At 34.5% G+C, this 22,825-nt stretch overlaps 1 protein-coding gene across 1 annotated transcript; it reads left to right on the top strand.

Annotated features, from left to right (window-relative positions):
- The first annotated feature begins 1,025 nt into the window (after window positions 1-1,025).
- Window positions 1,026-4,149, top strand: LOC136980632 (uncharacterized). Its single transcript, XM_067276771.1, has 3 exons — window positions 1,026-2,927; window positions 3,845-3,934; window positions 4,039-4,149. Exons 1-3 carry the CDS (start codon window positions 1,026-1,028, stop codon window positions 4,147-4,149), a joined length of 2,103 nt encoding a protein of 700 aa, XP_067132872.1.
- Window positions 4,150-22,825: the final 18,676 nt, after the last annotated feature.

Consider the following 22,825-nt stretch of genomic DNA (forward strand, 5'->3'; position numbering starts at 1 on the left):
GAGTTTAAGATTCTTACTGACAACAACAGTTCCCATCCTATTGTTAACCCACGGCTGTCTTACTGCTGTTCTGGTGCTAACTGGGATGGAATGCATGATTTTCTGGTAGCTCATCTTGTGGACTTTTCTTTGGATGACCCGGACAACACTAGACTCCAAATTAATAAGAACATTGACATAATCAATGAAGCCTGCAACAGGTTTATCCCTAAGAGGACAATTAAGAGAAAAAGGGTCCCATGGTGGACGCCTGAACTTAGCCAATTAAGAGAAACTAACAGGCAACTTAGAAAGAGGTATCAGAGGTGTAGAGACGACTCTACCAGGCTCACTTACAGGACTGCATTCCTTGACAACCAGAAGTATTACAAACAGGCCATCAGAACTGCAAAAACTGAGAGTTGGAAAAGGTTTTGCACACAGACGTCAAACAACCCCTGGGGATACATCTCCAAGATGTGCACGAACAAATTAAGGCATACTAAAATTCTAACTGATTGCAACACTGAGAGTAATATACCTAGTGACTTTCTCCATACTCTGAATGTACAAATAAACGCTTACTGTCCCGATGACAATCACATGGACGACACTGCCTGGCAGAAACAACTACGCCTTGAGGCCAACACTCCATCCAGATCCAACCCTATGCCTCCCTTTACTTTTGAAGAAATTGAGGATGTCTTCTCTAACCTGTCTAGGGGCAAGGCCCCTGGGCTAGATCAGATCACCAGCGAAATTGCTAAGCATATTTGGAGCATAATCCCTCAACAACTGTACAACCTGTATAATGCCTGTTTATGCTATGGGATCTTCCCTGAGAGTTGGAAACTAGCCAGCATAGTTCCAGTCCCTAAGGCTGGTTCCTCTTCTGAGACCAGACCCATTTCTCTATTGCCGGTCCTTGGCAAAGTATTGGAACGCCTCATTTATGGTAGGCTTTGCTGGTACGTTGAGACTACAATCTCCTGAACGATGCACAATATGGCTTCAGACCGCAACGGTCTGCAGAGGATGCCATCAGGATGGTCGTTGATACAGTTGACCAACTACTTGATGATCACAAATATGTCCTGGGGATAAGTGTCGACATTTCTAAGGCCTTCGATACAGCCTTGTGGCCACTTGTCATTCATCAATTAAGAGCTATCGACTGTCCCGCTAATATATTTCACCTACTTCAGGACTATCTCCGCAACAGAAAAGCTGTTCTTCATTGGGGACAACACTCCGTTCAAAAGAGCATTACAAGAGGGTGCCCGCAGGGTTCTGTCTGTGGGCCACTCTTATGGAATATCACTTTCAACTCTTTTCTTGGGGAAAGTTTTGGCCAGGATAAATTATACGCCTATGCGGATGATGTCATACTCCTTATGGGTGGACGTTCTCGTGCAGACCTGGAACGCAGGGCCAATTTAATGCTTGGAAAGGTCAATAACTGGGGCACGGAGCACAAGCTGCTTTTTAACCCTGCGAAAACTAAAGGTATTGTCTACAACAGATCGGGCAAGCCCAATCTTTATCGCCGCCCCCCACACATCAAAATGAACGGTAAAACCATCAAGATTGAAAGAGCGATTAAATACCTCGGTGTGATTATGGACCACAGGCTGTCATGGGATCAGCATATTGAATTCATAACTAAACGAACTGGACTTATTACGCAAGCCTTCATGCAGGTTGCGAGGAATAGCTGGGGACTCTCCAGTGAAGCTATGAGCACCATCCATGACCACATATATGTTCCTATGATTACGTATGCTTGTGGCAGTTGGGGGTGGGCTGTACAGAAAGTGCACCCCAAAAGAAAACTTATCTCTTCACAAAGAAAAGTGTTGCTACTAATTACTAAGGCATATCGCACAGCCCCCACTCATAGCCTACAAATTTTGGCAAGAAAACCCCCCATTGATCTGACCATCTCCATGAATGTCAAGCTGCACCATGCCAGATGGGGCCTCGACATTCAAACCAATGACAGTTGCATCCATTCAAGTGCCATTGAAAGACCATACCGATATTGCAACATACCATGTCCTGGGACCTACACCAAGATAAAGTCCTCCTCCCCACACCTGGCCAAGATTGAACTATACACTGATGGTTCCAAAATGAACGATAGCATTGGCTGCAGCTTCGTTGTCTATGAAGACAGCAGGGAGATTCATCACGACTGCTTCCGTTTGGACAGAAACTGTTCTGTTTTCCAAGCGGAGCTCGTAGCTTTACGCACGGCAATCTCTTGGAGCATTGCTAACTATGCTAATACCTCCATCCACATATATACTGACTGCCTATCTGCTTGTAACATCATTGGGAGCAACTCGCTTCATCATCTCGCCTGCGAGATCAGTGACCTCGTTACCAATTCTAACAACCATTACAGCATCTCCTGGACCCGTGCCCACCAGGGGACGGTAGGGAATGAGAGAGCCGACTTCCTTGCCAAATCGGCAACCTCTAGTAACTCAATCCCTATCATTTACAACAAAATAAGTAAACGGTGTCTACGCCACATACTCTGGACAGAATGTCTTCAAATCTGGCAGAATAATTGGAACCAAGAAAATCAGTGTACGACCTACAAGTTTATTCCCAACATACAACAGTTTTTCTCTCTTAAATGGTTCACCCCTAGTTTTCCAGTGACTCAGCTAATAACCAACCATGGAAAGTTTGCCTCATATTTCTACAGGTTTACTCTCAGCGACACTAACCTATGCCCGATCTGCCAGACTGAAGATAACAGTGCTCATTACATCTACGATTGTATCACCCTGGAAAAAGAGAGACTAGACTTAAGGCTTTTAGTAGAGGATTCGGGCCACACCTGGCCTTGTGACCGCAATGTGATACTCTCATCTAAAGAAATATATAAGGCCTTCAGTAGGTTGGCCAAGAAATTCGTTGAACTCTCTCTGGTGATTGTAAATAATTAACTACCTAGCATTTTGCTTTTTATTTGTAATTTACCATTAACTGTTCATAATCTTATCGTGTTTATTGTCTCACTGCGTCTTGCTACTGTGTTGTCACTCTACTGTCATCCATACAAATTATTGTCAGGTCAATAATTATCAACATATTGTAGCCTAACTACTATGGTGCCAATAGCTTGTTAACTATTCTCTTAATGTAATTGTTTGTATTATTACCTGTTTATATTGTATCACATTTATACACACCATTTATCTTGTTAGTCTCTAAGTTTACCCTCCTTTTTATAATCAATGTGTAATTGTGTATTATGTTCTAATGTATATCCACTTTTGTTTATTATATATTCTGTTTGTATTTGCTTCTGCTGTATATCATTCAAATTTATGTATTTTCAACCCTGGTAATGCCTTTGGCGGGGCCAGGAATGTACTCATTTGTACGTAAATAAATATTATTGTATTGTATTGTATTGTCTCACTCAATCCTCGAAATTAAGAAAGAAGAGACAAGCGGACGCTAGTGGAATTTTATAGATCTGAAACTTTTGTAAATTACAGCCGAATATTTCATCCGAAAACGCCGTCGTTTTAAAAGACCTCCCCAGTCGACAACGTCACGCTTTCACTGGTCTATCTCTATGTCCTGACACTGGACATAAAAACTGATTGGCCAGGACGTGACTCCAACGGCGGTTTCTCGGTTAAAATGCTATTTAAATATATTAAAAGTGATAAAAAGCGTGAACATTCTATAAGTTCAATTAAATATGTACGAAATTACTCAAGTTCTTTTATATATTCGTTTCTATTGTTACCACAGAAATGATTTGTTACTTTTTGTAAATATTTCTTTTATTTACATCTTAATATTTTAGAGGTTTATTTTGTTTTATTTGTTTTCGCAGATTTTAAACTTCATGAAGAGATTCGGAAATGTTTCGTTGTGTCTTTCTATTGGCGGATTATTCGTCATCGATAAGAAAATCCCTCTTAAGGTTGCTATTTTTGAGATTGTATTGTAATTTAAAAATTTATTTTATTAAAGATTTAACAAAGGAGAAAGTTTAAATACTAATTACAAAATTCAATTATATTTCAGATGGCCAAAACGTTGCAATCCGTACTTTCGGGACTTCTGAAGTTAAGAAATGTATCGAATCTGGAGAAAGAATGCGACAATTTCGTAACTAATTATACTTCTTATAATTGAAAATATCGAATTTCAAAGTTCGAAACATTAATAAATGTAAAGACTAAGTCTCATAATTGATGTACTGTATATAAAACGATTTCGGTAACATCATTATTGGCCATACTCAGATTGTTTCATTTCACATTGTTTAGACAATTAATGTATCACAGATTATTCTAAAGTAAAATGTAGTTTATAATGATGCTGTGAAGTAATTCCTTGTAAATTTGTTCAAATACATAGTTTAAATATTAACGTAAGAATCTAGTCTGTTATATAAAATATTAATATGCATGTTTAGATTTCACACACTTAATACATACACAATTATTCACATCATTCGATTTTAAGATTATATCACAAAATGTACGTATACCCATTAGAACTTATTCTTCTTTAAATTTGATATATTTATTTCTGTTGTAATTATGTAGCCTATGATATCATTGAGTAGCTTTTTCAACTCATTATCGTTGAAAAAACGAATTTATATTTGTTTATTGAAATCGTGTCTCGTTCTTTCATTCAGGCTTAGTAAACACTAGTGTTGTGTCGACTAAACTAAATAAAGATATTTGATGAAATAACTTGCCAAGTGTCTTTGGAATACAACACAACACTAGTGTTTACTAAGCCTGAATTTATATTTACTCATTTGATGTAGATTTCTCTTAAAACCAAAGTTACTAATGTTGAAGAAGATAATTTATTAAACTTTAAATAAATAGTTGTTTCAATGAGTATTATATAAAGTTATCTTTGTGGTTTATTCCAAATAACGAACAATATTCATAATATAAACTTAAAAATTTTTTCTAATAATTTTTTATTAACTTACTTAAATGGGAAATTAATTAAGTGTAATCATTAATGTTACCAACGTTTCAACCACTGCTTCAGAACGGAAATGAAACTTAATACAAAACGATGGAATCTTTATGTTACAAAAGATCTGAAAAAAGTTGCGAAAATATCATCTGAATTACGTGAAACAAACGTCGTGCTTTCCGTTGTTTTAAAGTTTCTTTCAATTTTCTTTTTTCAACTGTAAATTACGCATAATGATAAAATTCAGCAACGAGTTGCTTAACATACCCCGGCAAAACACTTAAAATTACGTTTGTGGCGCTATCTCTGATGATATTTTATTATGATATATTTTTATTGTGGTTATTATTATAAAATGGCAAAAGCTAAATTTTGTGGATTTTTTAAAATATGTAAACGTTAATGACGAGTAAAATGGTGGTTAGTTTTCACCCAACTCGAAATATGACACGCCACTTGTTTTATCTTCTCATCGCTCGTGCTTTAACCACCGAAATTTAATAGCCTCATTTTCCTTAATAATCAAACCTCCCTGCAGAAATTTCAGAAATTTTCGACAGAAATTACAGGAGTTATTTATTAAGTTACAAAGAGGGTAAACAAGCTCGTGCTTTCCACACACAGTAAGATCCATACACGAAGAAAAATCACCAATTTTTGCATTTTTCGATGTTTCAAGGCCCGAGTCCAATACATTTTGGTGTGTCATTTTTTGACCGATCGCCATACTTTTCTTCTGTTATATACTACAGCCGGAAAAGTAATATGTTGAGATGTATATACAGGGGTAGCAAAATTACATATACAGTTGAGAATCTGACAAATACTAATGTTCGGTGTTCGTTATTATTATTTTTATTATATTTTTTTAGTTTGTATTCCTTACTTGTGATTTAATTAGTGGATAAAAATGAATGTTTTTTCTTCCTATTTCCTCCCTGTATGTTTTTTCTATAATAACAACTGTATACCTAGTGTGGCACCCCCCCGTATATTAAATTAATATTGAACTGTTTTTAGATTGGTGTGTAGGAAGAAGAAAATAATTTTTGTATCACATATTGCGAGAGAGAAATTAAATCTAAATAAGTAATTTCAATATCAAATAAGTTGACGATCTTTTGATACCGTAGATAGGAATTTAATGTGGAAAAAACTCTTGAAACATGGTACAAGTTTTAAATCTGTTTCTTCGCTTACAGAATCATATAAAGAGTCGAATGTTAAGATTAAATGGGACCGCTTCTATTCTAGGTCTTTCTTCACCGCTACTGGGATTAGATAGGGCTGTGTTTTAAGTCCTGTGTTGTTTAGTGTATATTTAAATGATTTAATTGAACAAATAGCTAACTCTGACTGTGAAGGTGTAGAAGTGAATGACATTAGTATTAAAATTTTGACTTATGCAGATGATATATTTTTGATTGCCGACTCTGTTAGAGGTTATCAACATTTTGGATAAATATTTATTAGAAAATAATATGATCTTGAATCTTATGAAATCTAAAGTTGTTGTCTTCAGTAATGATGGTAAACTTGCTAAGTTGGATAAATGGTGGTTTAGAAACGATGTAATGCAGGTAGTTTCCCAATATAAACACTCGGTGTCATATTTAAATATAATGGAAAATTTAAATCTCATATTCAGACTGCTAAAAGGAATGCTTTTATTAAAACTGATATTGTTATTCAGATGTGTAGGTCGGCTAAAGTACGAAATTTGAATGATTTTTAATTCAATTGTCACATCTTGTTTGTTATATGCCTCTGAGGTTTGGGGATATCAATCTGACGAGTTAGATCCGGTCTTGGCTAATTTTATTAATAAATTATATGGTTTGTCTCGTTGTACCCCAAGATACCTGATTTTTATGGAGTGTTCGCTATTACCTATGTCTTATACAATATTAAATAAGTCTTTGAATTGGATCTTTAGGACAATTGTATTGGATGAAAAGCGATAGAGTAGAATATGTTTACGTTATGTGCAGTGGCGTGCCGTGACATTTGATGATAGGGAAGCTGTGTTTCTGTAAGTAGCCGACTTCCAGGGGCAATCAGTTAATCGCGCGTCAGTAATGGTCTAGGGTCCATTCGTACATGGGTGGTGGCTGTAGAGACAAAGACGACAAGTATCTGACAAAAACCGTTTATTTTAACATGAAATAAACATACACTATGTACAAATAGTTTGCTTTAGGACAATCGGCCGTTCGGACGTCCCGAGCGTCGATGTGGTTCTTTGATGGTCGATCGAAAGTGACCCCGGGACAGTGGCGTTGACGAGTCCGTAAGGCACGGGGAGACTTCGTCCGTTGGAGTCGGGGACACGGTCTAAGTCCGAAGTGGCATGGGTTACGGGTTGGCACAATAGACGAGAAATTTTTTTTTGTTTTTTTTTTTTGCGTTGACACGCGGCGCTTTGGTTATTCGGAACGTGAACCGAGTGGCAGGTGTCCTCGATTGTCGGAGATTATATCAATCTCCGTTCTTTCCTTCATCCATTTTGATTGGTCGTTCTCCCTCAATCACGCTTCCCGAGTGGTTAGTCCCTGGTTACTAAACATAACGAGAGTCTTACCTGGAGAGTGAGAAAAGTCAAAATCGAAGATGAATTCGATCTTCCACCGATCATAGGACGACTTCCTTCCGCGATATATGGTTTCTGCCTGGCAGTTTGATATAAACAATGGGTGTCCGACTACAAACGACTTTTACCTATGTTTTTTTAAACTAATAAATTTTTCTCTAAATTAACCGTTTTTTCGCGTCTTTCGTGACGGGTCAGACCTGTCCGGTACATGACATTTTCATAAAAGTTTTAAACAAATACTGGAAATGACAAAAATAAACAATTTATGTATTTTAGTTCTAAAATTCAAATAATACATACATAATACAAATTGATACGATACAAACAATGATAGAAAAACTTGTTTTTTCAATTTTTTATAAACTAACTGTATTCGGCGATTTTTTCCGCCAAGTCGTTAGTTACTTTATTATAAAAGTCGCTGGTTGTCGACTCCATCAACGTATTTGAAAGCTTTTTTTTTATCGAAAGCAACACTAGCTATGACAATTTTTCCTCTGACCGAGTGTTCCTGGCCAATGTATGAATTCGCTCCGTGGTCGAAAAACTGCGCTGAACAGACGCACTGGTAGACGGTACCGTAAAAATTAATGATATTAAATCATATAATTCTTTTAGTACGTCTTTGTTCGGATCGACATTAATTATAATATGTTTTATGTATAAGAGTTACTCGTCAATATAGTCTGGACAGGAATATAAATATTACGATTCGCTACGTAATTTAGATAAATCAAAAAATTTCCCATAAAATTTACTTAATTTAAAGAATTAAAACACGCTCGGAAAAATTGTTAATAATTTTAATATTATGAAAAACATCTATAAGTGATAAAAATTCTAAAGATTTTATATCTGAAAATCTGTCAATATAATTATAATTTTCTTTTAATTATACTGTAATTAAATATAACTTTGCAAAAAAAGTACATAAAAATAACATTGAATACTCTTTACTTTTTAAATCTTAAACAATTCAGTTAGTCAGATAGCTCCCTACCAGTGGCTAAGGGATAGAATCGTTGGAAGCGTTACACGTGTGTAGTTTCCACCAGCTAAACCGGCTGAGGTTAGTGCTCTGTAAAGCCCATGCGCTAATGCCCTCTGGCTGCTTTACACCATTCAGTTGTTCTCGGCTTGAAAGCTGTCTCGGAAGCGCTTCCATTCCGCCACTGACATTCGAATACACAATAGCAATATTATCGTTTTTTTCACATATAGTATAAAATTTTTTAATAAGATACATAATGCTGTTATAATAAAATATTAATTTTAATTAATTCAAAGTACGTTAAGATATCAAAATTTATAATTCAGAAAATACAAGGGAAGGTTATTGGAAGGTGGATGCGGCGCTTCCACCGCTTCCAATGACGGCACGCTACTGGTTATGTGCTAAATAAGAGAGACTTTCTGTGAATCTGTAATAACTTATGGATTGTAATACTATATTGGTTTACAGTTAAAAGTTTAAGGAAAATTTGTGTTAATAATTGTGTTAATTTTGACGAATTACTAAGTAATTATTACTGCTGTCCTACATTGAAATTAATTTATTTTGATAATTTTATTTCTGATTTGAATCGACGTATTAATGTCAGCTCTTATAATGTCTGGTATAAGCATTTAAACAAAACTTTTTTTGACTGTTCGCTTTATAATAACAATTTCTCCTTCAACATTAGCTCTACGATAATGCAAATCAGATGTAACTCCCTTAATTTTTTGCAGAATCATCGTAGAGAAATTTGCATATATTGTCAAGGTGATCAGCTATTGGATTCTTTTCACATGATAGCCAGGTGTGCTAATTTAGAAAAAAATCGTGAAGGTATTTCTGGTATCCCTATTAATTCGTTTGAGAATTTTCTGGACCTTATTGGTAATTCACGTAATTTTGATTTAATTAATTTTGTTCAGTAGCTTAAGTTGTTATTTAGGTAATCTTATGTTGACTTATTTTGTTTTAGTGATACTTTGGACGGAGAGTGGTGTACATTTTGTTTGATTTTGGATATTTGAGTATTTGATTTTTCCAAAGGTGGCGTTTGCTTTCTTCCTTAAAGTGTGTTCGTGGCTAAGAATCTTCGGGAAACTATCCGTTATCTGACGTGATAATTTAATCCTTTTTTGTCTTATAGGTGACTTGTAATCAATTTTTTTATATAATATTGTTGTTTTTTCTTTTTTTTTTGTTTGGATAGTTCTCTCCACAATTTTGTTATTTTATTTTTTATTTTATATATGGTTATTTTGTTTAAACATTTCTTAGTATCGCTTTGTATAACTTGTTTCTTTTATGTACATTTCATTTTTTTCTCTGTAATAACTTATGGATTGTAATAGTATATTGGTTTACAATGTATATGTAACGACTTTGTAGTATGTATTCCCCGCATCATGGGTCCTTCCCAGTATGTCTAAATAAATAAAATGAAAAATAAGTTGACGATGAGGTAAATTAACTCATCGAAAAGTATTTAGGCTATAAAGTGAAATATATTCATGATGAGAAAATTCAAGAAAAATATATATTAACTAGTGTGACCGGAGGGTCGGCACCTGTTCGATGCCCTGTCAGGAATGACGATAGTGACCCGTGTTCCGGGTCACCACCGTGTCCCGGAACACTGAAGCCGCGATGGCAGTCGGATTAGGAAATAGGTCACATGAATCGAATTTTACATTTATTTCGTCAACGATCTAAAAATATGTCTAGATATTCCCCAGGGTCGCGAGAGAGATTCGCGTGGCGAAAAATACCTGGAGTGGATAGTGTTCTGTTATAACGTCCTACTACGAGAGTTCGTCGTCGGTAGTAGGGTGGTGAGGACAGTTCGATGATAAGAACAGTTCGGAAATAGCTGATATCTTGGGAAGGAGATTTGGCAATATCCGTTAGTGGAATAAGTGATATCCTCGTCGTGAAATAGGAAATACCCGTTACGGGAATCTCTTCGTACAGAGAATAGGTAAAGTATCCGTTAATGTGATGTAGGAGGTCCTGGACTGACTAACACGTTTGAGACACTGGCGACGACTGACTTTTTCAGCTGTCAATTTTCGATATCAGCACGACATCGCACGGCCAAGAGGTCAGCAGATCACGGGAATGCGTCCTTTTTGCCGTCGAGAAAGTGTAAGAGAAGATTTTCTCAGGTAGTAGGTGACGACATCGACGGTCGAATTTTGGTAAAAATCGGATTATCACACTAGACGATAAACCTGACGTTGCTCGGGCAAAAATAACAACAACAAAAATTTAGTTTATTACATTATTTCGTTCTTCTAACCCTTCTATTACGTCATGTTATAGTATTTCATTATTCACTTGTATTTACCAAAGTTATATTACGTAATGGTTTATCACACCGAGTGACGAATGTAACACGTTTTAAATTTCTTTATATTGTGTACAGTTGAGAAATAGAAAATTTCTAAAAAGTGTTAGGTTGGTCAATTGGTGTGAAAAACCCTCACGTAATATAACCTTTGTAGATTTATAAATCAAATACTATTATGTAACAAAGATTAAACACCAGAAGTCAAATAAAGAGTTTGGAGTTTAGCCTATCATTGTCGCTTTTATCACGATACAGGGACCGTACGAAATAGCACAATTTTATTACTCAAGTAGACAGAAATTGAAATTAGAACTTTTTATGCTTGAAGGTAACAAAGTGGTATGTAATTTGTTTATTCGATAGAAAGAAAGCACTGTGATGGAAGGGGGTTGAATTAATTCGATCAAAGAGAGTCGTTGACCTGTTCCTGGGAGTGAAAATAGTCAACGATTACTAATTAATACTGCTCTACTATTAATGTTTAAAAGTGATTCGTGTTTGATAGGTTGTAATGATCCCGTACGTGATTGCAGTTGCTATCCTTAATGTACGAATGACTTCTTATAAAACTTGTTCAAATAAAAAAATCTGTTAGAAATGCCAGAGTATTTGAATTTATGTGATAATGTAATGTTTTATTTTTTCCACAAATCACAAAAAACTACGTGAAAAGCATGTTTATAAAAGATCATTGAGTGGAAATTTGAGAAAATTGTAAACCTATACATTTTTACTGTTAACACATTCCATTCTGTTTTCCCCTTCCTGTAATCTGTTCCTAACATGAGCGAATTAACTTTAAATGCATACTCTATTTTGTAGCAAGGGTGTTAAGTGACTTGCTTTCCCACGCTGTGTAATTGAACACTTTTAGTTTGTTTTAAATATTCAAATTTCGATATTCAATCAACAGAAAACTTAAAACTACAATTAAACCATATGCTTTTATTTACAATTCAAGTATTGTTTCGGTTATACAGAGGATGATTTGCTAATTGTGACTATCTTTTTCGCTTAGTTTCTTGAACGAAGCACCCATCAATGAATTGTCTTTGTCTGCTCGATGTGTTCTTCTCGTTGGCTCACTGAACAACATCGCCATTTCAACGATTCGAAGACCTTGAAAGTTTCGACCGATACTGATGACCATTCCTGTTGACTTACTTTCCAAAGACAGTTTAAAGTTGTAGCCTTACGAAGAAAGAGACGTTGCTTCAGGAAGCCAAAAGCCAAAGAAATCCATACAGCTGATGTCAGGGGCTTTGGTGACCTCTGCAGAAATCGCGTTCAACTTTTGGAAATAGGTGGTTGTATATCTAGTTGTGTGACTAGACGCGTTGTCACGGTGAAAAGTCACCTTGGCTTCTTTTCCAGGATACAACTTTGGAATCTGACGTTCCAAATATGATTTCAAATGTTCATCACATACCAATTAGCGTTAACTTTTACAGTTTGGGGCATTCTTATATAAAGAAGTGACTCCCGGCTCGTCATTCTTCTAACAATCATAAATCCTTCAGTCCGTCTTTTGTGACATCTGACAAGTAATTTTTCTGATACTTCCTGCCAAGTTTCATGTATAGAATATTTCGAATTCCATTGCAGTAATCAAGATATATATATATGCACTTAGAATCCAAGACCAGTCAATTTTTCACACAGTTTTTCACTCAACTGTTTCCTTACAGTATATAAAACATTCAAGAACCAATAACAAAGAGAGATATATATTTGTATAAATATACAGATTTTATGTATGTGTAATTTTAAAGTTCAGTGAAAATAATCGTTACTAATAATCTTTTGCATTCTGTTTGTTTGTGGATGATTGTTGGGCATCAGCTACATGGATATATCGCCCTGTGGTAAAGCGTGACGTAATCGTCGTGAAATAGTAGTTGTTTTTGCTTCGATAATGCTGGGAACGCGGGGGAACAATGCCCTCCGGGAGGTCTTTTAAGTGTAACTGGCCCCTATTCAAGCGTCACAGACGTGGAGAAAACCAGGAAAACTCCACGTGCCAGTCTGTCCTGGTGCAGCAAAAACCCGTAACTGAACTCCCAGTGTTCAGGGCACGGAACTGCATGACCACTGGTCGGCCTTTTTGCATTCTATACTTACATTCAAATGCTTAACGTTACAGAGAAGTGTACAACATGAAGTAGATATTGACTACAGTAAATCTTCAATTTATCAAGTTTAAAATGTCTTTGTCATTTTAAAAGTTTGTACTGAAAATATATTCGAATTTCTTCACTGCAATATGTTAAACAGAATTCCTCATTAGTACATTCTCTAACGTATTTCTTGTGTATGTGAATTAAAATGTGAAGAACATAAAAACGTTCATAACAATACAAAAGGAATTAGTTCGTTTTGAAATATAATTCTCGTGTATTACAGAGGATCATACTTACCATTTATGAAACATTTTCAATTGTAAGATGTGTAATTAGCTACGAAATTCCCGTCACATTCTTCCTTTTGATTCGATACATTTCTTAACTTTAAAAGTCCCGAAAAAACTGACTTCAAGGTTTTCGCCATCTGAAAAACAATACATTTTTGTAATTATCACTGACTTTTTGTTTATTAAATCAAAAAATAAACAAAGTTTTTTAAGTCTCAACAAGAACACAGAAATTGCTACCTGAAGAGGAATTTTCTTATGGACTTCGAGTAATCCACCAATTGTAATACACAATGAAACCTTGCCGAATCTTTTCATGAAGTCTAGAATCTGTGAGAAAAAACTCAAAGCATTATAAAATATTACGAAAAAGTAAAATAAGTTGTTACAACATTAAACAATTCAGTATAATTCTATAAATAAAAATATAATACAGAAGATATCTGGTAAGCTCGGTTACGAAGAGATCACTACTCAAAGATATTCCTGAATTATACTATCTTATATCCATCGATATCTCCATTGAAATACTTGTATTTCGAAAACATGCTATCACCCGAGCGTTCGTTAAGCGCGTATGTGACAGAATGACAGGGAACCACATAACAAGTAGCTGCCAGTAAGTGGTATGTTGCTTTAACATGAAATATTTTTGTTGGCCACGGCAAGAAACGCCAAACGCGAAGCTGCTGTATTCAAACACCAATGAATTTACCCAATGTACATAATTATGAGGTAAATGAGTAGATACTCGTTGTCAAGTAGTGAGATTAACGTTTTCATTAATACAACAAAAAATAATGGTTTGTCAAATGTGTAACGAGTAATTGTAAAGGGCATTCATATACATAGTGTGTTTGCCGTTTCTTTACAAAATCTTACAGGTGTCTTTTAAACCATTAAAAAACTATTTGAACTCGGTAGAGGACACCTCATAATCTACGAACATCTCAAAAATATGAAAAATATTGCGTAAAGTCCTGAAAACGGGAAGCTATTAATTTGATAAAAATTCAAACAATACGAATTTGTACCTTTAGTTTTTCCTCCAGTTTCATGTTTCGTACAGCAAATTGACGAATGTCTTGAAACGCATTCTGCATCTAAAAGATAGGAAAAACAGAACTAATTCATAAAAATATAATAGTAAAAGTTTATTACAGAAATTAATAATTATTATCTGCAGATAGAAACAAAAGCAGTTGGAAATCCAGTGATTTCTCGAAACACAAATCCCGAAGCCCGAACAACTTCAGATGCGAACACTTTTCCGAGGATATCTTGCATCAAAAATTCGAACTTTTTTAAAACTCGAACATAAACAGCAATGGCCCTATTGTGCTGATTAGCATAATGCAGTATACTTGCCAGATTGGGCTACTTGCTACTGTATTCGAAATGAAGTTCCAATACAGTATTTCCATTTTATAGCATTATTAATTTTTTTATTATTTTGTATCAATTTTTATTATTATTTGCATTAATTAGGACATTTGCGTCTCTTCTTATACCTTAAATTGTGATTCATTCGAATTAAAATGGAAAAAATTTGGTGTTTAGAAGCCAATAAATTTACTTTATTTCCATGGAAAAATTGTTTCGGAACGCGAACTTTCTGAAAATTGAACGCCCACTAACAACGAATTGAAATCGAATTTCGAAGAATCACTGTATAACCAATGCACTGGAAGAAGTTAAACACCATTAAATATTTACCGTGAAGGCAATACAGCATAATGAACACGCAGCATATATGCAGCTGAATGTGTAGAGGATGCACATCCCTAGAAATAGATTTCGAACTAATTCGTTCATTTTAATAAATAAATATGCAAAAAACCAGAAACACGCCATCCAGAGTAAACTAACGTAGGCAAGAAATAACACTAATTTCATCTTGATATTTAACTGATTGACGAATACCCACAATTCTTGATGATGCCGCATAAATTGATTTAATTGATTTGTCAGAAATTTATTATTTTCTTTTACTACGAAGAGCTCATTTAGAAGATGTTCAAATTCTTTCTGAATAATGAACAAGAACATCCCGACCGAGAAAAATCCGCATCCAAGTACTCCGGTGCCAAATATTGCAGCTAAACCGAATTGAATGGTACACAAAAGTGCTTCTCCCTCAAAGTACTGTTTTCTTTGCAGTGCGGGATAAACGAAGAACACAATAAACAGTTGAAAAACAGCAACATACGTCATTACAACGAAAGCAAGAAGTAGAGAGACTTTTCTCATTGTGAAATCGTCTTCCTGTATCGTTTTCTGACGAAAGTATTCGTTTTTCAATCCAGGTTTTGGTTCTATTATTTTATTGTGTCGGATGAAACTAAAACTGATTGAAGAAAATAAATACGCGAATCCAAAAGTAAAGTACAACATTGTACTTTCAGCAACGACATAATCAAACCATCCTTTACAAATTGTATAATTACTGAAACCTGGTATTATATTCATGAAGAACAAACAAGATTGTGTCGGTAAAATGACTTCTATACATTTAATGTAAATATCTTTCAATTTAGCGTTGTGCAGAGTGGAAGTATATCTTTTACAGTTACATAAATAAAAAGGCTCGTAACCGAAAACGAGAGACATCATCGAGAAAGGTCTTAAGTAACAGCTCATGCAAATTTTATCTTCTAAATTCGAATACATGTTTCGAGTCTTTAGCACACTTAATGACGAAATAAATACACTATAATTTACTATTTGGTAACTACACTTATTTACTTATCTCTAATGTAACCGATTTATTTCGATATGTTTCTTATTCGTTAATTTTATAACAATTATATTAGGATATATTGAATACAACTTGGATTGCAAAAATTTAAATAAAGAAATGTCTCAAGTAATTCTTAATCGAATTGCAAATATAGTTTACTGTATTTTAACACGTTACCTTTGTTCTATTTATCTTTTTGAAGGACAGTTCTAAACGTTTCCATTCACATCACGCAGACCAGTTTAAAACTATATACACAAATACTGCGATATCACAAGCTTTTATATATTTGAAGGTTTCGACGTCATGAATCGTTATTAAAGTTTACATGCGCTTACGTACTTACAGTGTTATATTTATAACTATATGTCTGAGATAATATGCATTTAGCTTTCAACATAAAGTTCCATTTTTTCCAGTTTATAGATATGATTAGCAATAATTTATAATGAAATGACATTTACGATATACAGTGTTTACTTTGAGCGAAAGATTAATCGATGTAGTGTTTCACTCAAAGTAAATACTGTATACCGTAAATGTGATTTCCTTATTAATTATTGCTAATCATACCTAGTAAACTGGAAAAGAATGGAACTTTATGTTGAAAACTAAATGCATATTATGGATTATTTGATAAATTAATGGTTGCCGATGTATAATAATAACTACTCATAGAAGCTAATGTATGCTAATGGATCTTGCATGTAATTGATGCTAATGGATAGTCATGATGATAATGAATGCAAATAGATGAAAACCTTTTAGCACATTTCCAATATTCGTCATCATCTTTTTCTAGTGTTAAAAGTACAAAAGTTTAATTTTCTGTCATTACCTAAAAAATTTACATGAAAATATGTAAAAATCCATTGACAGTAATAAAATATTATATTGCTTATAATATAAAAGGTTTTTAATTTTAGTGGATATAACATTACAATAAAGGAATTAAATGGAAATTTCATGCAAGTTTATGAAAGCAATAACAGAAGTTTAGAAACACAACTGCAAATATCAATAATTGATTTAAAGCATAGAAATGAAAGCAAAAATAATTGTAATTAATTATGATATTTTATATACAATAACCGTTATATGTGATAATCGTTTACGCAGTGTATAAGTAATATATATATAATATGATACAGTATAATATAATATATGTATTTTTATAATTATTTATATATACGTGGTATATTATATACAGTTTCGTTTCCCACCAATCAGTCAACCAAGGTTCCGTTTTCCACCATTCATCAGCGTTATGAATGGTGGAAAACGAAACCTTGATTGAAATGTTTAATTGTAAAACGAGAAATATCCATTTATACTCGGGATTGGAATATGTATTTACATGTTTGGTAGTAATACTGCTGATGAGGGGCATGCTAGCCCGAAACAAGTATAATATGTGTACAGAAATTATTACTACAGGTGATATAATAAAATAATTTTGTTTTTTCCTGAACTAACTCTCATTACTGCGCCAATCTTTAAACACCAGTATAAAGTCCTATTAATAAGTAAAGTCCAAGTAAACAATTAACATTAATATTAATTGGTTGACAGATTATCATTTAATATTCGGCTGCGTATGGTACAGTTTATTAGAATTAACGTTAGAAAATATTATAATGTTTGAAAAATGTAAATATATTTTCAATTCCTGTCAACTTGACCATTGAATTTGTGCCATTTTGTACCATTCGAGATTGCGATAAATGTGACAATGGTAGACTGAAATAACCAAACTCTTTATATAATTTTTCGTTTTAATGTTTGTTATAATATTTGATTTATATAACTAAAAGGTTATCTTTTTTGTGACGGACGAATGGACGAAGGTGTTCAATCAAATTTTTTTCGATTGTTTCCCCTCCACCATTTTATCAAAAGATCTGTTGAAAACCATAAAAATTATTTCCCACGAACTTGCTTCCTCGTTGAGGATGATCCATCTAGTTAGGCGTATGTCACCCGGAACTTTTAGAAGTAATTCATGTATTGGACACCCGACCGTTAACAACGAGATCCTGACCTCATAGAAAAAACCCAAGTGGAAAAATAATACGAGGGAACGATGACAAATCCAGGCAGTCGTCGTTTGGTTAGCCACCGCGAGCCCAACCCTGAAAAAACTTCCCGCAACCTTCCGATCTACGTCCAAGCGTTACCCCACCTAGAAGATCGGGAATTAATACCGTGGAAATATTACCGTGTGGATTGTTTTATACTGTGAACTGGTTTCTTCTGTGGATTGTGTGCCTCTGTGGAATATACTGTCTAGGATCGTGGATAGCCGGCGGCTCAAGGAACTCTCACATCTCCTTAACCAAGGTATTTATCAACTCGCGGATCGTTTGTAAACTCTCTCTCTCCGTATATCTAGGAATAGGTTATTGTTAGCTATGGGTCGTGCTGTAAATTTTTTATTTTTATTAAATTTATTCTTGTTACTTAGCCAGTATCCCGAGTGACTTACTTCCTCGATTCTCCTACCTCCACCTCCACAACGGACGTATACGCTCACCCGCGACCGCTCGTGTGACGTAAGAACTCTCCGTCGCGATTTCTGAGTCCTGAAAGACTCGGTGGTGTCACATCCTGACGAGGGGTCAAAGAGACTCCGACTCTCCGGTCACATCTTTAAAGGTTTATCACGCCGCGGAACCGATCTAACACATTTTTAAAATTCTCTATTCCTCTACTGTACACGATTTAATGAATTTTAATAACGTGTTACATTAGAAACTTGATTTGATAAACTCTTCATAAGATAATCTTTGTAAATACAAATCAAATACTATAATACCATATGTAATAGAATGGTTAGATGATCGAAATGATATAATAAACTTAATAAATCCTGTAATTGTCCAAATTTTCTAAACTTTTTTAATGGAAGATTTTTGTCGTCGCGGTTAATATCGACACGTATTCGCCGTGACGATTATGATTTGGGGTATTGCGATATCGTGCAACACAAAATTGATACCGGCGATGCGGCGCCCGTTTACTCCCCCCCCCGTTATCGAATTCCATATGCGCAACGGCAACAATTAAATGAAATAATCGATGAACTCTTAGCGAATAACATCATCGAACATTCTACGTCACCCTGGAGCTCGGCGGCGCTTCTCGTTAAGAAAAAATTGGGCGGATTAAGATTAGTGATAGATTACCGCTATAGGCTCAGCGACGCCCACGTTTAAATTACGGGGAAAGAAATATGCCATACCATGTGCCATCGTACGAGCCGAGGTTACAAACCCGTGTGAAGGAATCTTGGGCTGAGACCTCATCGAAACCGCACGATTAATTTTAGATTTTTCTCATGATCAAGTCATCTTACCAAATGGGAAAACGATACATTTTTGCACACCTAGACGGCCGCGCCGAGAGAGAAAGCGCCGCAAGAAAGGAGAAAAAATCCTGTCAGACATTCCCCGAGAAGAACGAATACCTCCCCCCGAAGGGAAGGAGAGACGTTTATTAGGAAGTCTGATGCAATTAAGTTTCGGTTGTTAAATGTCGAAGGGGTGAGAAAATAAAGGAGATCGTGTTCATATTCCCTGTTGGATAAGACTTATGACCATTTTACTCGTTATTAGCATTTACGAATTTTATAAAAACCACTCCTGCCCTCAAAATTCAGCTTTTTGTCATTTTATAATAATTAAAAAATATAAAAATATATAAGAATAAAATATTATAACAGGGCTTCACAAATGTAATTTTAAACGTTGTTATCCAGGAAAGTTAAGCAACTCGTTACTAAATTTTTAAATTAATCATGGTGAGTAATTTATAGTTTAGAAAGTAAAATAGAAATAAAACTTTAAAACAATGCTAAGCATGACGTTTGTTTTCACATAATTCAAATTATATTGCTGCTTTCTTTTTGCTTTTTTTGTTACATAATAATTCTATTGTTTTGTATTAAGTCTTTCTTCTGTTTCGAAGGAGTTGTTGAGACGTTGGTGACGTTAAAGATAACACTTAATTTTACATATAAGTAAGCGAATAAAAATTATTAGAGTATAATTTTTAAATTCATATTTTTAGTATTGTTCTTTACTTGGAATACACCATAAACTTAAGTTTATATAATTATAACTGAAATATTAACCTTTATTTAAAATTCAATAAATTATCTGAATTAACATTAATAACTACAGTTTTAAGACAAATCCACATCAAATGAATAAATGTGAATTAGTTTCTTTAATAATAAAGGGGTGAGAAACCTTCTCAATAGTATTATATCTACAAATTACACAAAAGATGATCATACATTAAAGTGGCTTCATAATAACAACAGAAATAAATATTTCAAATTTATAGAACGGTAAGTTTTATTGAGTGTAGATACATTTTGTAGTAGTACCTTAAAATTGGATATTGTGTATGTGTTGCAGTAGAGCATCGATTATCAGACTCCGGATCAACCGTCACATCGGTTAACCGACCGCGTTCTAATCGGCAAATTCAAATGTCCGCTAGTGATGTGGAGCTACAATATTTGGCTGTCTTGGCTACTTTAATATTATTTTTGTTAAATTTCTGCGTATTTTAGTTGGCAACATGACTCGAGTATGAAAGGGAGGCTAGTATTCCACAAGAGTTGTTCCAGTGCTCAACGCTACATCACCGAACTTCCTGACACCCATAGAAGCATCTCGACTAACCTCCCGGAGGCCAGCGACTCTACATCCAGCTCCTACACTTGACAAGACACACTATATTGCATTACTTAGCATAAATAATTTTTTCACTGCATCTGTCTGCCTTCATTTCCTTCACCCCACATACGTTAAATCCTGGAATTTCTTTATCCCTAATTCAGCGACCTCACACATGTAAATATTTAATATAACAGAGTAGATCCTGACGCTACTATCCAAATTCTGTGTTTGTACGAAATTACACAAAATTACTTTACAGCAACTTTATAAACTAGATTCCGGTTTAGAATAATCTGTGATGCATTAGTGATGTAAATAACGTGAAATGTACGGTCAGAAACGATATCGAAATCGTTTTAAATATACATTACATCAATTACAAGAAATTTAATCTTTACATTTATAAATACCACTTTTGAAATTTCACATTTTCAGTTATAAGAAGAATAATTAGTTACGAAATTCTTGTCGCATTCTTTTTCCAGATTCGATACATTTCTTAACTTCAGAAGTGCCGAAAGTACGGATTGCAACGTTTTGGCCATCTGAAATACAACCGAATTTTGCAGTTAGTATTTAAACTTTCTCCTTTATTAAATCGTCAAAACAAATTAACTTTATAAACTGCGATACGATCACAAAAATATTAACCTTAAGAGGGATTTTCTTATTAATGACGAAGAATCCGCCAATGGAAACACACAGCGAAAATTTCCCGAATCTCTTCATGAAATCTAAAATCTGCAAAGACAAATAAAACAGAATAAAATTTTGAAATATGAAGTTAATTTTAGTGAAACCATGGCGTTTTCTTTTTACTAATTATCGCCATCTTTTGAGCATGGCGTTGATCGTGATCAGAAATACTAGCAGTTTTCATTTTTCTTATTTATATCATAAAAAATTTCTGGATGACAGAATAAAAATATTTTATTAATCGAGAATTTGTTCCAGAGGACCGCGTTTGTTCTGTCGAGTGATTTTTCTCCAAAGTTTGTGTGCGAATACCGAAGTGTTCGAGTTGGCTACAGTTCGAGTACCGAAATACCGCTGTTCTTCATTCCTTATATTTACGAATGATCAAGTACTTACAGTTAAAAAAGTTTAATAACGCATACCTAAAAATGTTTAAATAAACATTACTAAATACGAAGTTTAATCTATAGAACCAAAATACGGTGATATTTTTCCCTCATAAGCGTAAATGTTTTACCCGCAAATTTCAATTTTTATGTGATAAATTGTTATTTTGTTCGCGAATTAAGCGAAATGTGGACTTCCATGATGTACATAAATTAAGAATTGGATAGATATTTTAGATTGAAACAGAGACGGAAAACGGCTTTTTCTTGAATGCTCATGCAGATACTTGCAAAAACTGAAATTAAACAGTACGTGACAGTGTTTGTCATGTTCTTTACAGAAAATAACAAGAGTCATCATAAAACATTAACTAGCTAGGTAATCTCAGTATAAAGAACAATACAGTGCCTTAGACAGCCGGATGGCCGAGCAGTCAACATGGTAGCCTACCAAGGACAACACCAGCCAATGGGCCAGGAAGGGACAAGATGATGTAAACTGATAGTGGATATGAATCGTATGCAGGTAAAATAAAAACGATTCATCAGGTTTTAATCATTTACTATGTACCGGAAAAGAAATATATTAATTAAAACACTTTTTTTAACTTATAAGAAGCGCAAGAAAATTATTTTAATTAAAACTTAGCATTTAAATAATTTTTTCGAATTTCTAGGGGAGGGCAGCTGCTCCGCCCTGGCAACGCCCTTGTAGCCTACTGCTCTGGGAACCCAGAATCGAATTTGGACACATCAAAAAATTTCCAAAAATGTTTTGGGGATGATCAGACCAGATATGTCGGCCCTGTCTCTCACCATCCGGCCACCCTGTTGTAGTGTTGGCTGAACCCATAATGCGGGTTGATAAATAGGCACTATTAGTACCAACAGGGCGAAAACAGCAAAAAAAAAAAAAAATATATATATATATATATATATATATATATATATATATATATAATAAAAATACAATCTTTAGTATTTCAAAAATATTTCAAACTTAAAAAAA

This window comes from Centruroides vittatus, unplaced genomic scaffold, assembly GCF_030686945.1.
Source record: "Centruroides vittatus isolate TY-2023 unplaced genomic scaffold, ASM3068694v2 contig_717, whole genome shotgun sequence".
NCBI lineage: Eukaryota > Metazoa > Arthropoda > Arachnida > Scorpiones > Buthidae > Centruroides > Centruroides vittatus.